The 27,308-nt window shown below is 40.9% G+C and overlaps 1 protein-coding gene across 19 annotated transcripts in view; it reads left to right on the top strand.

The window, feature by feature from the left end:
• Positions 1-27,308, top strand: part of MAGI1 (membrane associated guanylate kinase, WW and PDZ domain containing 1) — a 615,965-nt gene that overhangs the window by 458,489 nt on the left and 130,168 nt on the right. For 18 of the 19 annotated variants that reach the window (XM_073787522.1, XM_073811339.1, XM_073787519.1 and 15 more), the window contains exon 3: positions 18,882-19,001. The exons of the other annotated variant lie outside the window; for it this stretch is intronic. In XM_073787522.1, the coding sequence (XP_073643623.1) occupies positions 18,882-19,001 (120 nt within the window). The remainder of the gene's footprint in view (positions 1-18,881; positions 19,002-27,308) is intronic. 19 annotated transcript variants of the gene reach the window in all.

Here is a 27,308-nt window from a genome sequence, read left to right as displayed (position 1 = left end):
AAGTTTCCATTTTGAAAATGTTGTGTGGTATAATGCCATTTTTTAAAAGGTGAAAAATAAATTCTTTTGCTAGCTTACTTTTCTTTAAAAGAGCACTCATTATGTGTCAGACACTGGCAAAGTATTTTATGTACATTATCTCAGTGTAACCTAACAATATCTCTAGGAACTAGGCCCTATTATTAATCTCATTTACGGATGGGGAAGCTGAAGTTCAGAAATATCAATGAATTTGCCTAGGGTCACATGTTAAGTGGCTTACCTGGGTTTAAATACGAATCTTTCCAGTGCCCAAGTTCTTAACTGTGTTAATTAATGTCTCCCAAGTAAGTGCTTAGGAACTTATTTTTTCCCTTATGGTTGATCCAGTCTCCAGTGAATTCTCTTTGGGTTATCCATTGCTATGTCACAAATCACTCCAAAACTTGGTGGCTTAAAAACAATAACAAGCATTTATTTTGTTTGTGAATGTGTAGTTAGACTTGGGCTCAGTGCGGTGTCTTGTGTCTGTTCCACTGAGAGAAGGCTGGGTGGTTCAGGTGAATTTAGAGGGCTTACTTCTTGTAGCTGCAGGGTTGTGTGGGCTGTTGACCGGGAGCCCAGCTGGGACTGTTGCATGGGAACTTCAGCTCCTCCGTGTGGGTCTCTCCAGCTCCCTTCTAGCATGGCTGTTGTGTTCAAAGAGCCAATCAGCAGGTCTAAGAGACCACTTCAGAATTCTTCTGATCAGCCTCGGGAATAACACAGCATCACTTCCTCCATATTTTGTTGGTCAAGCAAGTTGCTAAGCAGATCCAAACTCAAAGGGAGGAGAATTGGACTCCATGTTTTAATGGGCGGGATTACTAGCTCTTTTCCCTTATCACAGTCTATAACTTCAATAACTATAGTATCCTCTTAACTATTGTTCCTCTTCCTATTCTTGTCCATCACAGAGTTTATTCTTAACCCAATAGACAGAGTGACCTATTTAAAATCATAGTCTGTGAAACCTCTTGACTCTAGTCTGGTAAAAACCCTTTAATTGCTTCCCTTCTTCTTTGGAGTAAGAACCAAAATCCTTGTGGTGACGTCCATCTCCCTGCATTATCAAATCTTCATTCTCTCTCTGCTCTCACGTTTTTCTGTTTTTTTCGTGTTTTTTGCGGTACGCGGGCCTCTCACTGCTGTGGCCTCTCCCGCCGCGGAGCACAGGCTCCAGACACGCAGGCTCAGAGGCCATGGCTCCGCGGCATGTGGGATCTTCCTGGACCGGGGCACGAACCCATGTTCCCTGCATCGGCAGGCGGACTCTCAACCGCTGCGCCACCAGGGAAGCCCTGGTCTCATGTTTGACTGTCTCTGTTCCATGTTCTCATCCAAACCCCAGGCATGTTCCTGCCTCAGGGCATTTGTATTTGGTGTTACATGCTGTGTGCCTAGAATACTTTTCCAGGTTTTCTGTATAACTCCCATCTTTCCTTCCTTTAGATCTCTGTGCACATTTTACCTTCTCAGTGAGACATCCCCTGACCAAGAGAACATTTTCACATTCTGGAATTTCCTTTCACTCTTATTCTACTTTTTCTCCCTTACACTGAGTGTTCTATGACATATTTATTAGCTTAGTTATTGTGTATCTCCACTCATTAGAATGTAAACTCGATGAGGACAGAGACTTTGGTTTATTTTGTTGCTGTATCCCAGTACCTTGCACAATATCTGGCACATAGTAGGTGTTAAGTAAATGTTTGTCAAACGCACAAGGGAACTTGATTTCAGCACAGATTTAAATTTTTCATGGCATTGATGTTTATGAAATATTTTAATTTATGAATATAACTTCATGTCTCATCATGCTGTGGGGTTAAATCTCATTTAACAGCAGCCATTTAGAATTCCAAGTCTTATCAAGGAGAACCACGATGAGATCGCTACTAACTCCCATCTCCTCCTACCTTGTCTTTTTGGCAGCATTCATGTCTTGTAAAGTTATCTGAGCTCCAAAGTACCTTTCTTTCAATAAATAATTGTGTGACTACTGCATGCCCAGTCCATGCTAATCACTGAGGATATAGTGGGACAGGCATAACCCTAGTCCTTACAGTGTTAACATCATGGTGAAAGAGAAAGGTAATAAATAATTGTACAGATACACAAAGTCATTACAGATTCTGAAAAGCAGTATGAATGAAATATGCAGTGGTGTATGAGGGAGAATTAGAGAGGATTTGCTTTAGATAGAGTCAGGGAGGCTTTGGGTATAAGGGGGTCTTTAGGCTGAAACCTAGGTAATGGCTTCTGGTTAGTGTTTTTTTTTTTGCGGGGGTGGGGCTGCATTGGGCCTTCGTTGCTGCGCGCAGGCTTTGTCTAGTTGCCACGAGCAGGGACTACTCTTTGTTGCAGTGTGTGGGCATCTCATTGTGGTGGCTTCTCTTGTTGCGGAGCACGGGCTCTAGGCGCATGGGCTTCAGGAGTTGTGGCATGCGGGCTCAGGAGTTGTGGCTCGCCGGCTGTAGAACGCAGGCTCAATAGTTGTCGTGCACGGGCTTAGTTGCTCCGCGGCATGTGGAATCTTCGCAGACCACGGCTCAATCCCTTGTCCCCTGCACTGGCAGGTGGATTCTTAACCACTGTGCCACCAGGGAAACCCTTCTGGTTAATTTTAAGCTACTCACTAGAGGGATACGTTCATTCAGCTAATGTGTATTCAGCACCTACTGTGTACCAGATGCTTTTCCAGGTGCTAGGGATTCTGCTTTAACACAAAGAGAAGGCCCTCTGTTCTCATGGATTTTACATTCCACTGTGAGAAGATACTTTAAATGTTGTTTGTAATCTAAAATTAATATATACCGTAATATGTTATAATATATTGGGCAGGGTTAAGTTAGGAAGACAGAAGCAATACTAGGTATTTCAGCAGAGGGAATCTATAGTAATATAGGGTCTGAAAAAGCAAAAGGGAAACTCTGTGTTACACAAAGAGAAGACGATAACGTCATGAAGTAGCTCACACTCTTCAGGAGGGAGGGTCTAACTAAAAAGGATGGGATTGTTAGGGGAGGGTCCCCGTGGCTGAAAGCTCAGACCTCTGAGGAGGCAGCACCGCCCCTCGGGTGCAGGTACCTCTCAGACGAGATGGGGCTGGTTCTAAGGAATCTGTGGCCTGGAACCAAGTGATACTACCAGGTGAAGAGCCTCTGCCGGGGATACACCGACAGGCACAGCAAACAAGTGGAAAGAAGCAAGTCCCTTCTCCATTCTTCTGGCCTCTCAATCTCCCTTAATTGGTCTCTGTTGCACAAGGATACTGGGAAAGACAGTTTGCAGACTCCTACCTCAGCATCACAGAGCAGAGTATGGAGGGGTGGGTTTGGAGCTGAGAGACCGCTTTAATAACCAGCGCAGGCGGTAATGTATGCTATGAAGAAAGATAAAGCAGCATGGGTAGTACAGGGTGGGGGGCAGGGATGGAGAAGGAGGTTGCAGTTTAAAATAAGGCAATTTAAATTAAGGAATTCCGTACAGAGAAGATGACTAGTCTGTTCCATCTGCCATAGCAAACCAGTGGCTTAAACAACAGAAATTTATTATTTTGTCACAATCTAGAGGGTGGAAATCCAAGTCAAGGTACCAGTGTGGTTGGGTTCTGGTCAGAGCCCTCTTCCTGGCTTACAGATGGCTGCTTTCTTGCTGTGTCCTCAATTACCAGATAGAGAGCATGAGTGTGAGCTTGCGTGAAAGCTCTCTCTGGTGTCTTTTCTTATATGGGCACTAATACCATGATGAGGGCCCCACCCTTATGACCTCACATAAACTCTCCCAGAGACCCTACCTTTAAATACCATCACGTTGGGGCTTGGGGTTTCAACATATGGATTTTGGGGGGACATGAAACAGTCAGTAGCAGTGACATTTAAGCAAATACTTGAAGGAGGTTTGGGAGCAGCCTTGAGGTTATCTGGAGGAAGAGTGACCACCTGGAGCAAGAGCGTTTTAGGGGTGAGTTATATATAGCAAGTGCAAAGGCCCTGAGGCATGGAGTATTCTAGGAACAAGGAGACCAACAGGACTGGCACAAAGGGAGACATGAAGCCATTTGGTATCAGACTTCAGAACTTAGGCTCCGACGTCAGAAAATCCTGAGTTTTAATCCCAGTTCAGCCCCCTCTTTAACTGTGTGACCATTGTAGGCAAGTAATATGTCCTTTTCAGTGCTCAGTTTCCCCATTTGAGAAGCAAGGATATTAATACTATACCCTGTGGTTATGATAAAAGTTTCAGCGGAAAAAAATGTACTTTGCACAGTGGCTGACATATAGTAAGTGCTTAATAAGTACTTGGTTGTGGTGGTGATAATAATAGACCTGTATTATAAATTTAACACCTATGGCTGCTGCTGCTGCGACTCCCTCTCCCCTTCCCCTTTCCCCCTCCCCTCCCTCCTCCCTCCTCCCGCCTCCCTCCTCACTCCTCCCTCCTCCCCTCCCCTTTCCCCCTCCCCTCCCCCTTGCCGCCCCTCCCTCCTCTTCCTCCTCCTCTTCCTCCTCTTTACCACTATCTTTACTTTACCTTTACTTTACTTTACTTTACTTTACCACTACTTTACCACTATCACTGTTAAACCTGTTTCATGACCCAGAGCTTGAAGCCTGAGGCAAGAAATTGCTTTTGATAAATTTTGGAATGTTTATAATTCCAGTCCCTCGACTCCATGGAAAGATTTCTGAATTGTGCATCCGTCAGTACTACTTCCTCCAATAAACTTTGTGACGTGTCCTCACTCTCATATTTAGTGTTCGTGTAATTGAGGCATCATAGTGGCAGGCATGCTAATGTGGCTGTGGAAAATAGCAGTGCTTTCCCTTTGTCAGGGGTTGGCCCGCGGTTGTTGAGTGTTGATTGTAATGGAGCCTGCAGTGGCTAGGGACAATTCTGTTGGCTGCGAATTTACCTGAAGATGCCCGGACTTCATCCCTGGGCCTGGAGTGGCGACTGGGGACTTCAAACCTTTGACATATTGATGGTGCTCCTTTTTGCATGGTGGGGATGCTTGCTTTCTTTGTGCTCTTTTATGGGTTCTAAATTTTCTAGAGCATGTACTCTGTATATCTGAAGAGAGAAGAGAGTAATGTTTATTATTTTTAATGTAGCCACTTCTACCTCAAATTGGATTGGGTCCTATTTTGTGAATGTCATATTTTCCATTAATTTGGTGTAAATGTCATTCATTGACATTAGTTGCTGTTCATTTAAAGGTTTAGGAAAGCACTCTTTCCTCTTAAATGTCTCATTTCCTGTTTTACATAGGTAAAACAAAAATTTTTCTGTACAGACTTTTGTAAACTCACTAACTTTAAAAATGAATGGCTTTAATCTTTTATTACTCTTTTCAGATGTAACGTGTATTACATGTTGAGAGCAGAAGAGGCTTTCTGGATTTCCCAGCTGGCTCAGTCAAATACTTACACCTTTTTTTACTTTTGGTTTTGTTTTGAGAAGCTACGCCTGTGGAAGCCCATGCAGTAGCTTTTGGGTTTATTTAAAACTTTGACTCTTTGCTCCCTCTGGGCAAAAATGTGGGTTTCCTAGAAGGTGAGAGTGTAACTGCTGGGTAAATAGGTTAAGAGGCAGGTGTCTGATGAAAACTCCTTGTAAGAGCTCTGGGATCATCTATCACATCCCCAGGTCTTCACCTGCTGACAGGAAGCTAATGGCATTGGTACCTGTGCTGCCAGATCAAGGAAATAAAGACTGCCTCTCCCTTCTCCCTGCCCTTGATCAGCAGGCGCTGTTGACGGGGATGATGAATTAGATGAAACTCGAGAGTGAGGATCAGTAAGCATTGTGTGATATGATGTTTAATTAATAGGTGTGAAATAAAACAAAACCAAATGAAAGCACTCGTTTTTTTCTAAGGATAGATTGTTCATATGTCAGAACTAAGATGTCATTACCTTTTAATGAATCGATTTTAGAATTTCTATCTTTAATAAAGAGTCATTGATTTGATCCTTGGCCCGATTTTATCTGGACTCATATTAGGTCCAGTTTGTGTAGATGACAATGGTGTAATTTTCATTCTTGGGTTAAGGAAAAGTCTGTGGACCAAAAATGATGTGGCCTGTTTGGAAGGCAGCGCTTTCACTCACCTGGCATCTATGAAATAAGGCTTGTTTGAAAAGGGACAATTTCTATTAGAAAGCATAGAATAATTTATAGTTTTTAAGTAGTAATTATTCTAAGTACCTTATAATAATAAACATTTCTACTTCATTTTACTTTTTCAAAACTGGCCACTCATTTTCTAGTAATACCTTTTGATACCTCATATAGTTTTCTGATGAAATAGTTCCTTTAAAAGTCAGTGTGGGTGATATCACATGAGCACAGACTTCTGTTCATCACTGTCTACATTTTTCCAAGCCAATGTTTAGAAGCATTAATAATTTGTGTTTGGGGCTTCCCTGGTGGCGCAGTGGTTGAGAGTCCGCCTGCCGATGCAGGGGACACGGGTTCGTGCCCCGGTCCGGGAAGATCCCACATGCCGCGGAGTGGCTGGGCCCGTGAGCCATGGCCGCTGAGTCTGCATGTCTGGAGCCTGTGCTCCGCAACGGTAGAGGCCACAACAGTGAGAGGCCTGCGTACCGCAAAAAAAAAAAAATAATAATAATAATAATAATAATTTGTGTTTAATTTCACCTCTAAAATCTACTTCATTTGGCTTACCAGGCAGAGTGAAAAATAATCATTTATATGACTCATCCATCTCGGAAGTGTAGTCTATGACATAAAACAACCCAGAGTTGTGACAAGGGAAGTACTACATAATGTGAGACTGTAATTGCTCACTGAGAAATGAACTAAGCAAAAGAAGGGCAATAACAGTTCATCAGCTGAGTCTGCCTCATTTTGTAGTTGCTCCCAGTCTGTATTTTTTTGGAATGTGACTTATAGTTAGAGAGATAATTGGCAAGCATTAGATAAGGTAATGGATGGTCCCAGGGCAGGGAAGTCAAGGCGGTAATTCAGTTTTCTGGGAATCTGCCTGTGTCATCATTTATGGGGGGAGAACATAAGTGGCTTATGAACAATAGCAGAGTCCCAGGAGTGAATTCAGCTACCTGGGAATCCATCCTTAAGTGATGTCGACATGCTGTGTTCCTCAGACTTGGCTCATAAGACACTTTTCGAATGTTAGAGTTTTGGGTTTTGTTTTTTTTTGAATTTTATTTATTTTTTTATACAGTAGGTTCTTATTAGTTATCCATTTTATACATATTAGTGTATATATGTCAATCCCAATCAGAGTTTTGGGTACCAGTAGAGGCTTTTCAAAGTGAATGGTGGTATTTAGGAAAATTAAAAAGGCAGAGGGGAAGTACATGTTAAAAAAACAGAAATACTTAGTTTTTATGCTTTTGTTCAGTTTCAACACTGTTCTGAAACATAATCCTAGAAATTTTACTGTTCACACTACGTTTTCCTTTATACTGTAAAGGCCGTACTCTTGTGTGTTTCAGTAAGGAAATACATAAGTAGTACCGTATATCTTTGGTACATGCTTAATGTTGTACCCAGCTCCTCTTTATTCTTTTAGCATCTCATATCCTCCGTCACACACTGTTTCCTTTTGTTTACTTTGACATGGCAGTGTATATACTTGATGAGAGCCAAAGTAAAATTTACATGGTGATGACTATTAGTCTGTATACTTGAGAAGGTTTTAAGAACTGTCATGACTAGGTCAGCTGAGAACCAGTGTATTTATTAAAATCAATACAAACTCCTTTTTTCTTATATCCATCTTGACTTGCTCTTATAACTGCTCTCTCTTGGTACTAGATATAAATTGATTTCTCTCTTTATATCCAGGTGTATAGTATTTCTTCAATAAGTAAATATTACATCCTTTCAATGAGAAGGAGTTAATCATATGGATCACGATTACATGAAACTAGGGGACTTGAGGGCCTCAAATTCAGACACTGTATTCCAGTAAATAGGCATCTCTCTATCCTTACACATGCCAGTGCTTAATGACAAATGATTAGCTAAAATTATGGTATTCACAGAACGAGTTGACTTTATGATTTCTTAGCAAAAGATAATCCAAAGAGTTGTGGTTGGGAGTTGTGTGTGTTCGTGTGAGAGGCTTTGAAAAATGATAATTAAGGATAGAAAATTATGTGAACTGTGAAAATTTTGTGGGAAAAAAATGCCCCTCCTGGGAGAATTAAATTAGGCATTATGTGCAGAAAACCTGTGTTCCGAGGTAGCGGTATAATGAAGGGTCAATAGTTACGTTCTTTACTTTTTTTTTTTTTTTTTTGCGGTACGCGGGCCTCTCCCGTTGCAGAGCGCAGGCTCAGCGGCCATGGCTCACGGGCCCAGACGCTCTGCAGCATGTGGGATCTTCCCGGACCAGGGCACGAACCCGTGTCCCCTGCATCGGCAGGCGGACTCTCAACCACTGCGCCACCAGGGAAGCCCACGTTCTTTACTTTTAAAGCAAAATGGTTGGAAAGAAAAAGGAGGGAGTTGTGGTGGTGATGGTGATGATGCTTTTGTTGTTATGGCCAGTGTTTACAGAATGCAGATTATAACCAGGCCTAGCAGGTTATATGTATTGGCTTACATAATCCTTACACAACCTTATGAGGCAGGTATTATTATTTCCCCATTTTAGAGATGAGGAAACCACAGCCCAAAATGTTTAACTTGGCTGTGGTTACACAGTTTGTCAATATCAGAGCTGGAATTTGAACTCACCAAGTGTGATTTTAGATTTCATAACAGTTTCTCTATTTGGCCTTTCCGGGAAAACTCCAGACCCCTGCAGTTTTTAGGAAACTAATATAACATGGTCTGTAATTTCTGATCTCATGCTTGCACTTGGTTCGTATATTGGAAGGACTAATGAAAGCAGGTTGCTCTTGAAGAACAAATTACGCCACGTGCATATTATTCACAGAAATGTAACAGCTCCTCTACTGAATTGTAATATCCTTGAAGACAGAGACTACTTTCTGTTGTAGTGCAATATTGTTTTTAACAGCTTTATTGATAGACATTGTACACTCCATAAAATTCAGCATTTTTGTTATATTTCTAGAACTGGGCAACGATTCCAGCTATCTAATTTTGGGACATTCTTTTTACCCCCAAAAGGAACCATCTACTCATTGGCAGTCACTCTTGATTGTTTTTTTTGAAACTGAAGAAAGAAAGCTGCCGAAGATTAGAAGCATTTAGCATTGGGCTTACAAAATCACCTAATTTGTGGAAACTTGATATTCTTCATTAATTATAACTTTTCACCAAAATAATCATTTTCTTTCACATGCTTTTGAAATTACCTGGTTGAAATCGTTCATTCCATTATATACAAACAATTGCTGTCATTAATTCAGAGAAAGTAAAAAGTATAACCTGTCATAATGAAGTCTATCTGATCTAATCCCTTTTTATGATAGGCAGTCTTTAGGACTAGACTATGGCATTACTGATTTTCAGAATTCCTTTCTGAACAAAAATGCCTCAAGATAATCCTCCAAAGTTGATTTTTGATAAGGATGTATCGAGTGTTGGAGATCTTATTCTTTATTGCCTGAGTGTTGAATGTTTGCAATGACTCAATGACAGCTTGAGAATTTTCCCTTTCCTGTTTTTAATGAATGCAGGATTTCCGCGAATGTGTATGTGCCAAGGTTCCCTCCCCCGCATCAAAGAGGAAGAATGGTTAATATGCATGTTCAAGTCATTACTTGACTTTCCTATTCCGAGGATTCTGGCCTGAATTACCTCATTATTCTGATTAAGAGGTAGTAAGAAATAGTTCCTGGGAGCTCAGGTTTTGGATTAAGGAAGTCATGGGGGGAGGGGTCTGGCATTCTCCCCCAGCCTTAACTCCATCAGCACAAACTTTCTTTGATGAGGACAGGCGATGAAGAGCTGTGAAGACGCAGCTATCCCCCCCCCCCCCGGCTAGTTTGTTTCTATACCCAATGTCTTCTTTGTATACAGGGGTTTTGGCTGCTCTGTGGCAGTAGAATCTTGGGTTCAAATCCTGGCTCTGCCATTTACTAGCTGTGTAATTTTTGGCAAGTCACCTAATCTCTCTGTGCACTTTTTCTCATCTGTGAAGTAGGGATAATAATAATAACTATAGGGTTGTTTTTGTCTGTTTGGTGGATTTGAAAGGACACAAGTGGGGGACTTGTTTTCTTTTTCTAATAACCATTTTTAAAAATTGAGGTACAGTGTAGTTGACTTACAATGTTGTGTTAGTTTCAGGTGTACAGCAAAGTGATTCAGTATTGTATATATATTCTTTTTCATATTCTTTTTCATTATAGGTTATTACAGAATACTGAATATAGTTCCCTGTGCTATACAGTAGGTCCTTGTTTATCTGTTTTATATACAGTAGTGTGTATATATTAATCCCAAACTCCTAATTTATCCCCGCCCCCGTCCGACTCCCCACCATCCGCATTGGTAACCATAAGTTTCTATGTCTGTGACTCTATTTCTGTTTTGAAGTAAGTTCATTTGTATAATTTTTTTAGATTCCACATATAAGAGATATAATATGATATTTGTCTTTCTCTGTCTGACTTACTTCACTTAATATAATCTGTAGGTCTATCCATGTTGCCGCAAATGGCATTATTTCATTCTTTTTTATGGCTGAGTAGTATTTCGTGTGTATATGTACCACATCTTCTTTATCCATTCATCTGCATGTGGCCTTGTTTTAAACGTAAACACTTTCTCTTAGAAGAGGTCAGTTGGTCTTTTGTCCTCTGTTCTCTGGGCATACCTCGTGTTCACTGGTGGGATCAGCAGGTGATACAAAGCCTTCAGTAAAAGCAAGTGCTTTTTATTCAGGAAGATCTAATCCAATACTAAGCAGATGCTCTTCTTTGTAATTTTAAAAAAATCCTTGTAATTGTGTTAAGGAGAAAGTCTCAATTTGGTGCTAATAGGTCTCTAACAACTTTCTAATGTTCGTTAATCTCCCTTTGTAATAAGAGAATGCGGGCCTTAGGCTCAGAGCCTCAGGCTCTAGGTAAGATGAAATGATTTTACTTTGGTTGTGTTTATTTTCAGTTATTGTTTATGGCAGGCTGAAACTGATTGTTCACTGGAGGTAATGTTAAATGTTTCCTTTTCTAAAGTTTTATAAGCAGTAAAATTCACTCTTCGTGGCGTACACTTCTGTAGGTTTTGAGAAATGCATCGTCCTTCACCCTCCAACACAATCAGGATACAGAAGAGTTCGGCCTCCTCAACTCCTCCCCCCTCCCCCCATTCCCTTCTACTGCCCCCTTTGTAGTCAGCCCTAACCACACACCTGGCAACAACTGGTTTATTCTCCATCCCTATTGTAGTACTGCCTTTTATAGAATATCACTGAAATGGAATTATACAGAACGTTGCCTTGTGAGTCTGGCTTTTCTTAGACTTACGCAGTCTATTTGAGATTAATCCGTGTTGTTGTGTACATCTGTACTTTAGCCAAGTTCATTGTAGGGATTTACCACAGTGTATCCATTCACCAGTTGAAGGACGTTCAGGTTGTTTTTCTCTTTTGGGTTGATTATGCATAGAGCTGCTATAAACATTTGTATATAGGTTTTCATGTGAATGTAGGTTTTCATTTCTCTAGGATAAATATTTAGAAGTGTGATTTTGGGGTCATATGGTAGATTTATGTTTAACTTTTTAGCAAACTGCCAAAGTCTTTTCCCAGTAGCTGTACCATTTTGCATCCTTGGCAACAATGTTTGAGAATTCCAGTTGCTCCATGTTTTTGCCAGCATCTGGTATCGTAAGATTTTTTTTTTAATCCATTGTAATAGGTATGTAGCAGTTAAGCATTTCCTTTTTACATGAATATATTTAAGTTTTTTAAACAGCTTTGACTTGAAGTGAAAATACTGAGTCAGTAGTACTGCTGGTACTGAGATAGGGCAAAAATTGTGTGAGTGGTAGGTAACTGAGTGAATTTGGGGAAACAACATGTTCTTCTCTGCTTCATCTCCATCAACTAAAGAATGAATAGTATGAGGCTATCCTGGATATTTAACCAGTTTCAAGCAATGTAAATACTTGTTTTATTATAGAAAATCATGCACTTTCTTTAACATGGAAGCGGTTGGGATGACTATAATTTTTGGAAGTCTTATTGTTAGATTTGGATAAGCAAGACCCAGATGAATTTAACATCAGGTGATATCCTTGAGTATTAACAGTTTAATCTTAGTAGAGTAAGAATCACTGTATTAGCAACCTGGCCTTGAAGCAAGTTGGATAGGTGCTGAGTGATGCCTTGCCTAGAAACCTGATGGTATTGGGCACACATAACAGTAGGAAATAGCACGTTAGTGTCTCATTTCTAGGATTTATTTGCTGCCTTAACTGGATATTTCAAGAGAATTTCTAGAATAAGAAGAGAGAGCAAATGAGCTCCGAATCTGGTTTCATTTCTGTAGCCATAGTTTGTGGAGTTTGGTGACAAGGAAGGTCGTTTTCTGATTTCCTCAGCAAGGGTCACTCATGCCAGGTACACTGAAAGTTTATGAACCATAGAATGTGCCCAAGAAGCAAGCAGCCACTCAAGCTTTCGGGGCAGATGTTTGGGGGCATTGCTAACTCATACTGAGACAGTCAGCAGGGAATAGCTCAAATTAGCTTGTTAAGTTGTGGTCTGGTGGCAGAAAAGCCTGATAGTATTCACTGCTCTGGTGCAAATCTTGTTAAATTTTAACACTTCAAAAGGACTCTGTTTAAGTGATGAACAGTTTGAGGTTTAAAAACCAAAATCAGGCAGAAAAATAGTGCCACCTTCTCAACTTTATTTGTCCTGTATTCCTATTCATAGCTAAAGGCAAGTGTTGGGGACATTGATGCTGGCTTTCTATGAGGTGGGAAACCTTGGGAAATATTGTGTGTTTGATTCACTTGGAGGCTCTATTCTTTGGCGCGTTTTTGCAAGGACTAAGCTAATATTGAAGTTGTTTGAGTAGGAAGCCCAAGGATCAGGTAAAGATTGCTTAAATAATTATTTTATTTGATTTATAAAGTGCCAAAACAACTACGTGAGCAGTGGTACAATTCAGAGAGATTTAAAGAAACAGTCCTTTTTTCTCTTCCCATTTCTGAGCCCACCCTCCTGAGGTTGCCACTGTTAAGCGTTTGTTCCCTCCGTTTAACTATTTTTTAACTCATAAAACATGCAACACCCATAGGGTTTTCTTTCCTCTTTTTCAGTAAAATGCAGTGTTTTGGGGGGGTTTTTTTTTGCACTTTATATCACTCCACTGTACATTGTAGATATTCTTTCTGGTAACTGCATGTACATCTAACAAGTATTCTTTATATAGCAAAAATATATATGTATATATATTTCCTAAGGATGACTCTACCATATTTCATTCAGTCATTCCCATATTCATAGGCACTCAGTTTTATTTGTTTTTTTATTTTGGGGGACTGTATTGGTTTTGGTCTGGTTTTTGGTTTTTGTTTTGGCTATAAACGATGATGCCACAATTCATCTAAGGAGAATTTTTTTTTTCTAAGAGACCATAGCCAACAGGAACCAAACGGAATTTTTAGTACAAAACATACAGTTTGAGTAGATCATTTTTCAAAGCATATAAGAGTTTTTAAAAGGATGGGTTTCCTGTATGAGTACAAGATTCTGCAGTTTGATAGGTTTCTTGTTTTTATTTTGAGAGCTGGAAGTGCTTTGGGGGCATGCTAGTGAACATTGTACTGGAAATGCCCTCCTAGTTTAGAATTGCACTGGCCAGTCCAGTTGCCACTAGCCACATGTGGCTATTTAAATCTAAAGTAATTAAAATTAGATAAAATTTCAGTTCATTTCCTCTGTCATGTTAGCCACGTATCAATAACCACATGTGTACAGATGTTGAACTATAACGTTGTACACCTGAAATGTATATAATCAAAATAATAATAACCAGATGTGGCTAGTGGCTCCCATGTTAGACTGACATCTGTGGATCATTTCCATTATGGCAGCAAGTTCTGTTGGCCAACAGTGGTTTCCAGTGAGGGATAGTAAAGTCACATTGCCTACTTTCAAATCATACTGCCCAGCTCACTTGTTATGTGACCTTGGGAAAGTTACTTTACTTCTCTGGGTATCAGTTTCCTCATCAAAAAATGAGTATAATAACAATGCTTCTGTGTTTCCTAGGAAGATTGGATACAGCAGTGTTGATTAAGCGCTTCACACCTTGCCTAAGACATAAGCATCCAGTAAATGGAGGCGATTATTTTTTTCCTGGTGTTTGATAATTTCTCTCTCTCTCTCTCTCTTTTTCTTTCTTTCTTTCTTTTTTCCCCCCTTTTGGAAGGCGAGGAACTGGGCACTGTGTTTGTTCAAACATAAAAAGTGCAAGATATTGTTGGCCTGATTTCTAGCTAGACCGGCAAAAAGCAGTGTTGGTAGGCTATAGCAGCCTCTGTTTGTCGGCCTGGTGATTTTTTTTTTTTTTTTAATATGCTGTCCCCGAAAAACATGATAGAATTTGTTTTACTTCTCTTCTGCCAGGAAGTAACCCTTCTGGCTTTGTTAGAAGCGTGGTTTGTAATCATTGTACCCACCCCAGATGGCTCCTGAAAAACCTTTGAAATGCCATCTGCCAGGCGTGTGTCCAGCAGGCAGCTTGTCATTCTGCTGGAAGAAAAGAGGGGGCGGGGTCCCCTCCCAGGCCCTTTCTCCCTAGCGTCACTGAATGGATCCTGGTCATGTGGGCCCAGACCCAGGGCAGGTTGTTCAGAGGATAACTGGGTGTAAACCTCCTCATGGCCTGCAGAGTGGAAAGGTTTTATCTGGGTAATAAACCCTGAAGGTTTTGTGGGTGGAGATGTACCTGCCCCCACTCCCTTCCCCTGCTGCTCAAAGGTCCTTCTAAGCATATTTATTTCCAGGGGAAAATGATGTCTGCTCGTTTTCAGTTTTGCTTTAAAATGTTCCACTTTTCAAGTTCTTGATTGTTTTCAATCCTTTCAGGAAATTAAGACCCAGAGGTTATTGTTGTCTTTACAGTTACACTGAGAAATTGGTTCAGAAAACGTGGGAAGAAATGACAAAGATTAAAGATGGTTATAGGAGGAAAAAAAAACCCAATACTGTGTGGTGTAGAAGACTTTAAAAACCCAACAAATCTTTTGTTTGGTCTTATTTATCCTCATTTTGGGGGGGGTGGATTAAGTTAATAGAATTTTGGTATGGAGGCCAAATATGAGAGTTGCCATATAAAACATATTTAGGACAGATTCTTTCACAGCAAGTTTCAAAGAGATTCTGTTCTTGCCCTGCGCTGGAATTTCCCAATATGATGTAGACTGTGTTTTCCGAGGAGCCGGCTGAACAGCTATTGCACTTGGCTCTGAGACATCACACCCTCCTCCTCTGCTCCCGCCTTGCTGACTATTGTCTTAGTCTCCTCTGAGGATCTTCCTCTTCTTCTCAGTTTCTGAAAACTATAAGGTTTTTGTGTTTAAGTCAAACTTCTTGGCTGCTTTTTCTATACTCTCTCTCCCCCTCGATTATCTCTTTCTGTCTCTTGCCTTCAAATGCCAGTGGTTTACTGATGACTCCCAAGTTCAGGGCCCAACCACCACTCTGATCTTCAGACTTACATAGTCACCTGTTCACGGCTCTCTACATCCAGGTGTCCGATAGGCATTTCATACTTTTTACGTGTTCAGAAGTGAACTCTTAAATTTTTTCCCCTAAAAACCATTTCCCCCATCTTCTTGATCTCTGTAAATGGCAGAACCCATTTGCCCAGGTCAGAGAATAAGACGGCAGTCCTTATTCTTTTGTTTTTCTTGTACACTCCATCTACTCCATCAGCAAGTTCTGTCTTTAAAATACAGACCTAGCATGGCCTGATCAGTTGATGTACTTTTAATACATCTGTCCTGCGGGCTATGTCTTATAGCTGTTTAAAATGTTTACAATTCATAATAGAAATCTCACTGCTTCTTGTCACCTTTGTCTACTGTTCTTGTCTGTGACCTGATTTTTTTTCTCACCTGGACACTGTAGTAACCAACTAACTTGTCTTCTTGCTCCTATTTTTGCCCACCTCACCCTCCTACTCTGCCTGTTTCCTGCCCTTAGCTCAGTGATCTTTTAAAAATAAATCATGGTACTATCCTGCTCAAAACCCTCTAGTGGCTTCCCATCATCCTTAGAATAAAATATGAAATGTTTGCTGTGGCCTGCCTCATCTGGCCACTTGCTTTCATTTCTAACCTCTTTTCCATTGCTCTGCTACAGTTAACTCTGGACTTTTTGCCCTTCCCCCAGCATGCTAAATCTATTCCTACTTCTGAGCCTTTGGCCTTTGCCCAGGCTGGGCCGCTTTTCCCATCACCTCTGTGTTGCTCTCGGTTTCCATGGCACCTCCTTAGCCAGGCTTTTCCTGATTACCTGTCTAAAGTAGCTTTCCTACTCCTCACCTTGCTTCCTCCCTCTAAGAGATTTTCAGATACTTGAAATTATATGGTTTATCCATATACATACTTATCATCTGTCTTTCATAATAAAATGTAAATTCCGTTAGGGTAGGGGCTTTGGCTTCTTCTCCAGTGCCTGAACTGCTGCCCAGCAGGTATTGGGGCCTTAGTGAATAATTCTTGAAAAAATGCAACATGTAATCATATATGTAATGTATTAATATATATAATTATACGTATATATAAAATTTGAACTCTAATAATCTACCAACTCATTTCATTCTAATAGTAACATAAAGTATATATCTGGTAGCAATTATTGAGCTTAGCCTTCTAAAAGTCTTATCCCACTCAATACACACAACAGACCTATAGTGTAGGTAGTATTATTACCCTTATTTCACAGGTGAGGAAATTGAGAAATAGAAGAAGCTCAGGAACATGCCCAAGACCACAACCTGGTGAGCCAGACAGACTATGAGTTCATCATTCCCATTCTATATACCTGCTCTACAACAGTATATGGTACTGTTTATGCTTCTGGAATACCCACCGTGTGCTTGATACCATAGATATAAATATTGTGAAGCACTTCAATGGCCTTGTCATCATCTGTCAGGGGAGCCAGAAATGGGAACAAATTAGGATACACTACAAGAGTAGACTGCTGGACACTATACAAGCAGGCTTCTTTACCAGAAAGTCCCAGCATGCTGGGCATAAGCTAACGTTTGTAATATAATTGTTCTATGGACAGTTTGCAGCTGTTTATAACACTCAAATTTCAGATAATAGAAAAACAGGGCTTGTTTAAAAATGCGTTTAGCCTGAATGAAATATGCAACAACTGTTGAGTTTTTTGATTTGGGAGAATTCTGGGTATCCACTGTAAGTGCATGGAAATTCACATGATCAGAGACTGTGCTCTGCCATGAGCACTGGAGCTAACATACAGTTGCTTGTTTCATTATTTTAGGGAGAATTAGGACTAGGGAAAAATCCCTGCTTATTATATTAAAAAAACATTGACCTGAAAGCGCCATAGGTAATGGTGCCTTGCAAAATGAACCCATGTTGGTCATATCCCCTAACTTGAATGTAGGAGCAGAAATCATGAGTTTTGCTGTTTTTTGGTCTGTCCTAACGTTGAACACAGGTTCCTAGTATACACTATGTAATTGCTTCTTGGTTTATTTTCTTTCTTTGTTTTGTGTGTAAACCATATTCCTTCCACACTTTGGGGTGAGGTTGGGCTAAGTTGATAGGTGTCCCGCCCAGCACCTGAGCTGGGTGACTTAAATATTCTAGAGGCTCTGTGTTATTTCATAAGAAGAATCATTATATTTATTAGTCTTTGAGAGAATGACGAGATTAATTCGGGGGGGGGGGGAATTTTCTAGCAAATGCAGTGTCCTTTTTCTCCCATCAGAAGTTATGGGTGGCCTCTTTTTGCCAAACATATTAATTACATGGAGAGCAGCAACATTTTAATCCCTGGGAGGTATCCAGCCACAGATCTTGGGCAATTGAATTTTTCTAGTGATGTGTTTATGCAGTGGGTGTCATTTTCTTCAAAGGGCTTATTACATTGGAAGTTGCCAGATGTGTTGAGGAACACAAGAATTTTGAGGCCTATGATAAAAATATAAACCCCTTAGGCTCTGAGCTTAAGGTGGATATCTTTTTGTTTTTTTAAACGTGCTAATCTTTTTTTTTTAAGATGTTGGGGGCAGGAATTTATTAATTTACTTACTTATTTTGGTTGTGTTGGGTCTTCATTTCTGTGCGAGGGCTTTCTCTAGTTGTGGCAAGCGGGGACCACTCTTCATCGCGGCGCGTGGGCCTCTCACTATCGCGGCCTCTGTTGTTGCGGAGCACAGGCTCCAGACGCGCAGGCTCAGTAGTTGTGGCTCATGGGCCCAGTTGCTCCGCGGCACATGGGATCTTCCCAGACCAGGGCTCGAACCTGCGTGCCCTGCGTTAGCAGGCAGATTCTCAACCACTGCGCCACCAGGGAAGCCCAAGGTGGATATCTTTTTTAGAACTTACTGGATCCCTAAAAGCTGCTGATTGTGAATGTCATCTGTATAAAATCCAGTTCACCCTTTTCATTCAGTGCATGTTTCAAGTGATAAAAATCTCCCTGGGTTGCCTAGCTGTGCTTGGTTTTCTCTTTCTTGCATTTGAGGGGCCCAGGCGTCAGAGGATGGAAGTGAGGATACTTTTCTGCTAGAAAGAAGTTGTCTTTGCCAGGTCCCTGTCTCAGTAGGCGGGTCTGTCAGTTTAGGTACTCCAGCTTACTGAACAGGTTATTTTAATTACACCTGGATGGGGTGCTTCCTGTTTCAGTGGACTGATGATTTCTCGTGCCTTTGTCTTGTCTGCTGCAGGCACAACCCGGTCTCCCAGAGAAGGAGAGGTGCCTGGCGTGGACTATAACTTTCTGACTGTGAAGGAGTTCTTGGACCTCGAGCAGAGCGGGACTCTTCTAGAAGTCGGCACCTATGAAGGTGAGCTGATCTGTATGGCAGCGGTGAGGATACCTCTCTGCTGGGTCCTCCAGAGGATCCAGGGCCATCCAGGCAAAGATTCTGTGGACTAGTGAAGTCTGAACATCTGTAGGAGGCTGCAGTTCACCTTAAGGGGAGTAATAATAATAAAATATATGGAATATGGAGTAAGGCTTTGAGGAGCACCATAAAAATAATTTGGTTTTGTTTTTTTTTTCACTTGACGAGTTTTCTCCTTTAATTTATTGATTTTATTTTATTTATTTATTTATTTATGTTTTTGCGGTACGCGGGCCTCCCACCACTGCGGCCCCTCCCGCCGCGGAGCACAGGCTCCGGACGCACAGGCCCAGCGGCCATGGCTCATGGGCCCAGCCGCTCCACAGCATGTGGGATCCTCCCGGACAGGGGCACGAACCCATGTCCCCTGCATCGGCAGGCGGACTCTCAACCACTGCGCCACCAGGGGAGCCCATAATTTATTGATGTAAACATGTGTGTGCATGTGTGTGTGTGTGTGTTTAATATGGGCATGTATGGTATAAGAAAGAAGAGGAAGAAGAATCATAGTCAGTCATAAAATATGACCTTATTGGTAGTGCTGCCTTAATCTCAAGGGACTGGAATGTCATTTTTTACCACCAATTGCTATTTAATGTAGTTTTTGAGTAGATGATACATTTACATGGTTCATAAAGCAGAATATTTCAGAAGTATTCGATAAGTAAGCTCTTTCCTAGATCTGTCTTCCACCTGCCTCATTTCCATTTCTCCTTTCCCCAGATATTACAACCGCTGTTACTCGTTTCTGATTTCCCTTCTGAAACTGTTTAATGTAAACACATGTGTGAGTGTACACATACTCATATGTGTTTCATATGTATGTTTTCATTTCTTCCCTGTTTTATACAGAAGGTAGTATACACTACATGCTGACCTGTGCGAGTGTACACATACTCATACGTGTTTCATATGTGTTCCCATTTCTTCCCTGTTTTATACAGAAGGTAGTATACACTACATGCTGTTTGGCACTTTGCTCTTTTATATAACAGTATGTCTTACAGGTCTTCGCAGTTCAGTAATAGAGCACTTCTTGTTTTCTTTTTTAAGTGGCTGTGTAATCTCTTCAAATAGATGGACCATAATTTATTTAACGTGGTCCCTTTGGATAAACATTTTTAATATTTCAGAATACAACTGTGTTGGATAACATGGATATAAATCATTTCACACAGGTGAAAATAAATCTGTGGGATGAAATCCTACAAATCAGATTGCAAGCTCAAAGCCAAATGTAGAGGGGAAATTAAACTTATATTTTCTGAAAACAATATTATAGCTTGATTGCTCTGTTGAGTGTTATTATTTGAGACAGAAGAGCATACTATGATACTATTAATAATAAGTAGGTCAAGTTATTATATCGTGTACTTTTTCTAAACTCAAAGTTTGGACTTACTGGACGATCCCAGTGGCATTTTCATGATGAGACTTAAAAACAAAGGATGAATACGAAATAGGCTATTGCTTTATTAGGGGTATTATAACTTTGATATGATAATCGCCCCTGTTCCGGGCAGTGGCTAATAGTTAAGTAATGATCATAAATCTTAGGGATGCTGATTCTGGTTTGATATTTTTTGCAGGGGTGCAGGGAAGAGAGTTATCTTTGTACCTACTGTTTATTTTCAAATTGTGAATATACAGTTAACATTGGTTAGGTATTAATCAAATTCCTATATTGTGAATTCAGGAAGATTTGCTTTGAGTATTGCTGATTATCAATTGTTGTAGTTTCCTTGAAGTGTTGGGATGTGACTGGTGGTTGGTGGGCTGGGAGGGCATCTGAGAATGCCCGAGGCAAGAATGATTTGTTAGGGTCTAGGAGTGAGGGGAAGGAAGGGATGGGGGCCTGAGTGGATGTACCAAGAGCTTCTTCAGTGTGTTGTTTTGTAAATGTGAATCCAGTTAAAAATTCAAGTGGCTAAGAATAGAGCAAGTGTGGATCCTCTTTGGTTTAAGGAAGTGAATTGTCCTGTCTGAAATCAGTTATTATGCCCATCAGGGGAGCTTGTGCCCCTAATATGAAAAACATCCGTTTGCCTTTTTGGAGAGGTTAAGCATGGGAGTGGTTGTGAAAAGCCCAAGAGTATTGGGTTGAAAGAGAAAAAAGTATGTGGTTAGACAACAGCTTGTCTGGGACAAAAAAGAAAATCAACTCATTTTATTGAGGTGGTTATGTTACAAGTGATACATAGGTGGAGTCACTTTGTTTTCCCATTAATTTGATCACTTTGACGGAGGTAGCTATTATCCCTGACTTTTTAGATGGGGATGCTGAGGCCAGGTAGCATTTAGGAACTTTCTCAAGGTTATGCAGCTGCCAGGAAACAAACACAGTGGTTGGACTTTCAGATCCCATGCACTTTCTTGAAAACCTCAGAAGATCCTGGATGTAACTAAAGAGTTGTAAAAATAGCTCATTAGTACTTTCACCCAACTTCCTGGTGGGTAGCAACAGGAAAAAGGTTTTCAGAAAATGTCTAATCATCCTTCCACAAAACTGTCTTTCTGTGAATGTCGCTCAATTATTTTGGAGTTGAAATTCTCTTTTGCCACATATGAATCCACTCCATTTTTCAGCCATTTGACTGTGTTCTTCAGCCTTTTGACCTTTTAGCTGTATGATTTCCCTGTCATATGAGACAGCTCCTAATTTTTTGGAAGCAACTGAAATATATTGTGTTGACTCTCATAAGTTGAAAGCAAAATGGAATTTTTATGTAATGCTGGATGCTGTCACAAGAATAGGGCAGGATAGATCTTCTCTGTCTTTGCTCCCCCTGGACTAGCCCCTCGATGGCGGCTCTGTCTATTGGACAGTAACAAGCATGCAGGCTGGGCTGTGGCCCTGCCTGAGTTTGAGTGTCAGCCCCTCTGTTGTTGAGCTGTGTGCCCTCCAGCCAGTTGCTTAATGCTCCATGTCTTCATTTTCCCTTCGGTAAAATGAGGATAATAATAGTGCTTTCTCCTAGGTAGGATTAAATGAGACAATAATTGGAAAGGGCTGAGAACAGCATCTGACACATGTAAGCCCTCCATCAGCGTGTTAGCTCTTATATTTACACACATGACCGGTCTGAAATTGCCACCCTGGTGGATGGATTCCCTCCCCCTTCTCCTAGTCAGTAAACCAGTGGATTTACCAGTAAAATATCTTTATTTACTTCCCAGGTCCTCACTGTCTGTTTCCCCTGCTGACATTTTTTTTCTTCTTGGCCTGTCCTGGTTCCAAAGAGGAAGAGACCACAACACAAATCACTCTTCACAGCAAGACTTTTAAACAGTTTTCAGGAAAAGTCATGAATGTACATGATGGAATTCTTTCTAGAGTAAAGAACTTAAGTATATTTAAGTCTAAATTGATTCTCCTCCTCCTCATAGGAAACCGCTGTTAGAGGGTCTAGTGCAGAGATTCAGAAAACTTAGACAATATACGGCATAAACATGTATACTTGTTTATTTCACTGCATTCTTGTCCATTGTACTTAACACATTTGGAGGTGTGTTAAGTACACAGTTCCACCTCATTCTTTATAAATGCTGCAGCATATCCCATTGTATGAATATATGTAGTTTATTTAACTAGTCCCCTGCAGATGGGCATTTGGATGCCCCTCTCCCTACTTTTTTTGGTGTTTTGTACACAGTGCTGACATGAACATCCCTGTACAAATATCTCACTATACTGTTTTGAGTAGATCTATAGAGCAAGTTCCTGACAGTGCAGTTTTAAAGGCAGCCCTTCTGTGCCCACACAGTTCGTTTCAACATTGTCCCCAGGCACAGGGTGTGATGTCTAGGGCAGAGGACCAAAGCAGCTCTGCCTTTGAAGGTGCTTATGCTCTATAGTTATTTACTTCTGCCAATGTTTGTCCAGTGTACACTATGTGCTGGGTGCTTTTCAAAGCACATTATGTGTACCAACTCACTTAATTACCCAGTAATCCTATGAACTGCGTACAGTTTATCCCCATTTTACAAAAGAAGAGTATGAGGCCCAGAAATGCCTGTTGTCTTTGCTTAGTTCATGGAGTGAGCCCGAGACAGAGCTGGGAATCAAACCCAGGCTTATGTGGCTCTAGGGTCTCTATAGACCCTCAGTCTTGGGAGACAAATTAAATTTAAACAATTTCAAGAGATGTGATGAATGTTCTGAGAAGGAAACTACAAGGGTGCCCCAGAAGCATCTAGCAAGGGTGCTACATCGAATCTCGCATCAGAGTCGGTCCCCTGGAGGAGGTGGCCTTTGACCTGAAGCTCGTCAGAGGATCTCATGAGTTCAGTGTTTCAGCACCAGTCACAAAGCCTGAATTCAGAGAGAGCAAATGCAGTGAACCAAGAGAAGGTCCGAACATCGGTCCTGGAGATGGACGAGCAGGGAACCATTTCTCGATTTCTGTAGAACCAATGCCATCCAGTAGGACTTTCTTCAGTAATGGAAATGTTCCGTATTCTGAGCTGTCCGGCATGGCAGCCACTGGCCACATGTGATTTTTGTGACTGAGAAACTGGATTTTAAGTTTAATAGTGTAAACGAATTTAGCCTTAAATAGTCTTGTGTGTCTGATGGCTGCCATATTTTCCAGGACAGTTTTTTTTTTTTTTTTTAAACATCTTTATTGGACTATAATTGCTTTACCTTGTTGTGCTGGTTGCTGCTGTATAACAAAGTGAATCAACTCTACGTATACATATATCCCCATATCCCCTCCCTCTTGCGTCTCCCTCCCACCCTCCCTATCCCACCCCTCTAGGTGGTCACAAAGCACTGAGCTGATCTCCCTGTGTGATGAGGCTGCTTCCCACTATCTATCTGTTTTATATTTGGTAGTGTATATATGTCCATGCCACTCTCTCACTTCGTCCCAGCTTACCCTTCCCCCTCCCCGTGTCCTCAAGTACATTCTCTGCGTCTGCGTCTTTATTCCTGTCCTGCCCCTAGGTTCTTCAGAAACTTTTTTTTTTTTTTTAGATTCCATATATGTGTTAGCATACGGTATTTGTTTTTCTCTTTCTGACTTACTTCACTCTGTATGACAGTCTCTAGGTCCATCCACCTCACTACAAATAACTCAATTTCATTTCTTTTTATGCTGAGTAATATTTCATTGTATATATGTGCCACATCTTCTTTATCCATTCATCTGTCGATGGACACGTAGGTTGCTTCCATGTCCTGCCCATTGTAAATAGTGCTGCCATGAACATTGTGGGCCATGACTCTTTTTGAATTATGGGTATATGCCCAGTAGTGGGATTGCTGTGTCATATTGTAGTTCTATTTTTAGTTTTTCAAGGAACCTCCATACTGTTCTCCATAGTGGCTTTATCAATTTACATTCCCACCAACAGTGCAAGAGGGTTCCCTTTTCTCCACACTCTCCCCAGCATTTATTGTTTGTAGATTTTTTGTTTGTTTGTTTGTTTGCTGTACACGGGCCTCTCACTGCTGTGGCCTCTCCTGCTGCGGAGCACAGGCTCCAGACGTGCAGGCTCAGTGGCCATGGCCCACGGGCCCAGCCGCTCCGCGGCATGTGGGATCTTCCCAGACCGGGGCACGAACCCGCATCCCCTGCATCAGCAGGCAGACTCTCAACCACTGTGCCACCAGGGAAGCCCTGTTTGTAGATTTTTTTGATGATGGCCATTCTGACCGGTGTGAGGTGATACCTCATTTTAGTTTTGATTTGCATTTCTCTAATGATTAGTGACGTTGAGCATCCTTTCATGTGTTTGTTGGCAATCTGTATATCTTCTTTGGAGAAATGTCTGTTTAGGTCTTCTGCCCACTTTTGGATTGGGTTGTTTGTTTTTTTGGTATTGAGCTGCATGAGCTGCTTATATATTTTGGAGATTAATTCTCTGTCAGTTGCTTTGTTTGCAAATATTTTCTCCCATTCTGAGGGCTGTCTTTTTGTCTTGTTTATGGTTTCCTGTGCTATGCAAAAGCTTTTAAGTTTCATTAGGTCCCATTTGTTTATTTTTGTTTTTATTTCCATTTCTCTAGGAGTTGGGTCAAAAAAGATCTTACTGTGATTTATGTCATAGAGTGTTCTGCCTATGTTTTCCTCTAAGAGTTTTATAGTGTCTGGCCTTACATTTAGGTCTTTAATCCATTTTGAGTTTATTTTTGTGTATGGTGTTAGGAAGTGTTCTAATTTCTTTCCTTTATATGTAGCTGTCTAGTTTTCCCAGCACCACTTACTGAAGAGGCTGTCTTTTCTCCATTTTATATTCTTGCTTCCTTTATCGAAGATAAGGTGACCATATGTGTGTGGGTTTATCTCTGGGCTTTTATCCTGTTTCATTGATCTATATTTCTGTTTTTGTGCCAGTACCGTACTTTCTTGATTACTGTAGCTTTGTAGTATAGTCCGAAGTCAGGGAGCCTGATTCCTCCAGCTCCGTTTTTCTTTCTCAAGATTGCTTTGGCTATTTGGGGTCTTTTGTGTTTCCATACAAATTGTAAAATTTTTTGTTCTAGTTCTGTGAAAAATGCCATTGGTAGTTTGATAAGGATTACATTGAATCTGTAGATTGCTTTGAGTAGTATAGTCATTTTCACAATGTTGATTCTTCCAATCCAAGAACATGGTATACCTCTCCATCTGTTTGTATCATCTTCAATTTCTTTCATCAGTATCTTATAGTTTTCTGCATACAGGAAACTTTTGTCTCCTTAGGTAGGTTTATTCCTGGGTATTTTATTCTTTTTGTTGCAATGGTAAATGGGAGTGTTTCCTTAATTTCTCTTTCATATTTTTCATCATTAGTGTATAGGAATGCAAGAGATTTCTGTGCATTAATTTTGTATCCTGCTACTTTACCAAAGTCATTGATTAGCTCTAGTAGTTTTCTGGTAGCATCTTTAGGATTCCTTATGTATAGTATCATGTCATCTGCAAACAGTGACAGCTTTACTTCTTCTCTTCTGGTTTGGATTCCTTTTATTTCTTTTTCTTCTCTGATTGCTGTGGCTAAAACTTCCAAAACTATGTTGAATAATAGCGGTGAGAGTGGCCAGTCTTGTCTTGTTCCTGATCTTAGTAGAAATCCTTTAGTTTTTCACCATTGAGAATGATGTTGGCTGTGGGTTTGTAATAATAATATGGCCTTTATGATGTTGAGGTAAGTTCCCCTCTGTCCACTTTCTGAAGAGTTTTTATCATAAATGGGTGTTGAATTTTGTCGAAAGCTTTTCCTGCATCAGTTTAGATGATCATATGATTTTTATCCTTCAATTTGTTAATATGGTGTATCACATTGATTGATTTGCATATATTGAAGAACGAAAGCTCCTGCAAGGACGGGTGAGGACCTACTCAAGAAGATCCTTCCCTTCTCACTCACCTGACTTCAGAGAGCTAAGCACATCTTTTAAGAGTTAAGCTCCTTTAGGAAAGTGTAATTTTGAATCCTGCCAAAGAGGATATTACTGCAGAGGAGAGGTGATCTTCTTTATGTACATTCCGTGACATATGATAGGGCAGACAAGTAGAGTCAACCAATAAAACCTCAAGGTCTGATAACCTTCCAAATATTCTTTCAGGTCCACTATGTGTTTGGGGTTTAGAATTGCCGGATTGTAAAATTTTAAAGCTGGAAAGGCAGTAGAGCTCATCTCTTCAGAAGACAGAACTGAGATCCAGAGAGAGAATGGTCTAAGACGGGGTCCCCAACCCCCTGGCTGCTGACCGGTATGGTTCCGCGGCCTGTTAGGAACCGAGCTGCACAGCAGGAGGTGAGTGGTGGATGAGCAAGTAAAGCTTCATCTGCCGCTCCCCATCGCGCGCACTACTGCATGAGCCATTCCTCCCACCCCCATCCGTGAAAAAATTATCTTCCACGAAACCTGTCCCTGCTGCCAAAAGGTTGGGGACCGCTGGTCTAAGACACCAAGGAGAATTGGGGACAAAACCCGGCCAAATGCCCCTCACTCAGGTCATGTCCTAGGCAGGACTGGGATGCCAGTCTTTCCTGAGTCTGCTGCCTGGAAGTGGATCCTTTTCTCATAGAGTCTCTTACTAGTTTGTACATTCATTCATTTATTCATTAAAGATAAAATGCTGAGCAAAACCAGACATCAGCATTGCCCTTATGGGTCTTACAGTCTAGTTCATGAGACACATTATTCAAACAATCTCAGAAATAAATATACATTTGTATGTATGTTACAGGTATCAGGATATTTAAAGGAGACCATATGATGGGGAGATTTGATGTCTTTGGGGTTAGGAAATG

The sequence above is a fragment of the Tursiops truncatus genome, chromosome 10, assembly GCF_011762595.2.
Source record: "Tursiops truncatus isolate mTurTru1 chromosome 10, mTurTru1.mat.Y, whole genome shotgun sequence".
Taxonomy (NCBI): Eukaryota; Metazoa; Chordata; class Mammalia; order Artiodactyla; family Delphinidae; genus Tursiops; species Tursiops truncatus.
Note: the sequence above shows the minus strand (reverse complement) of the source record. Positions and strands in the feature narration are given on the sequence as shown.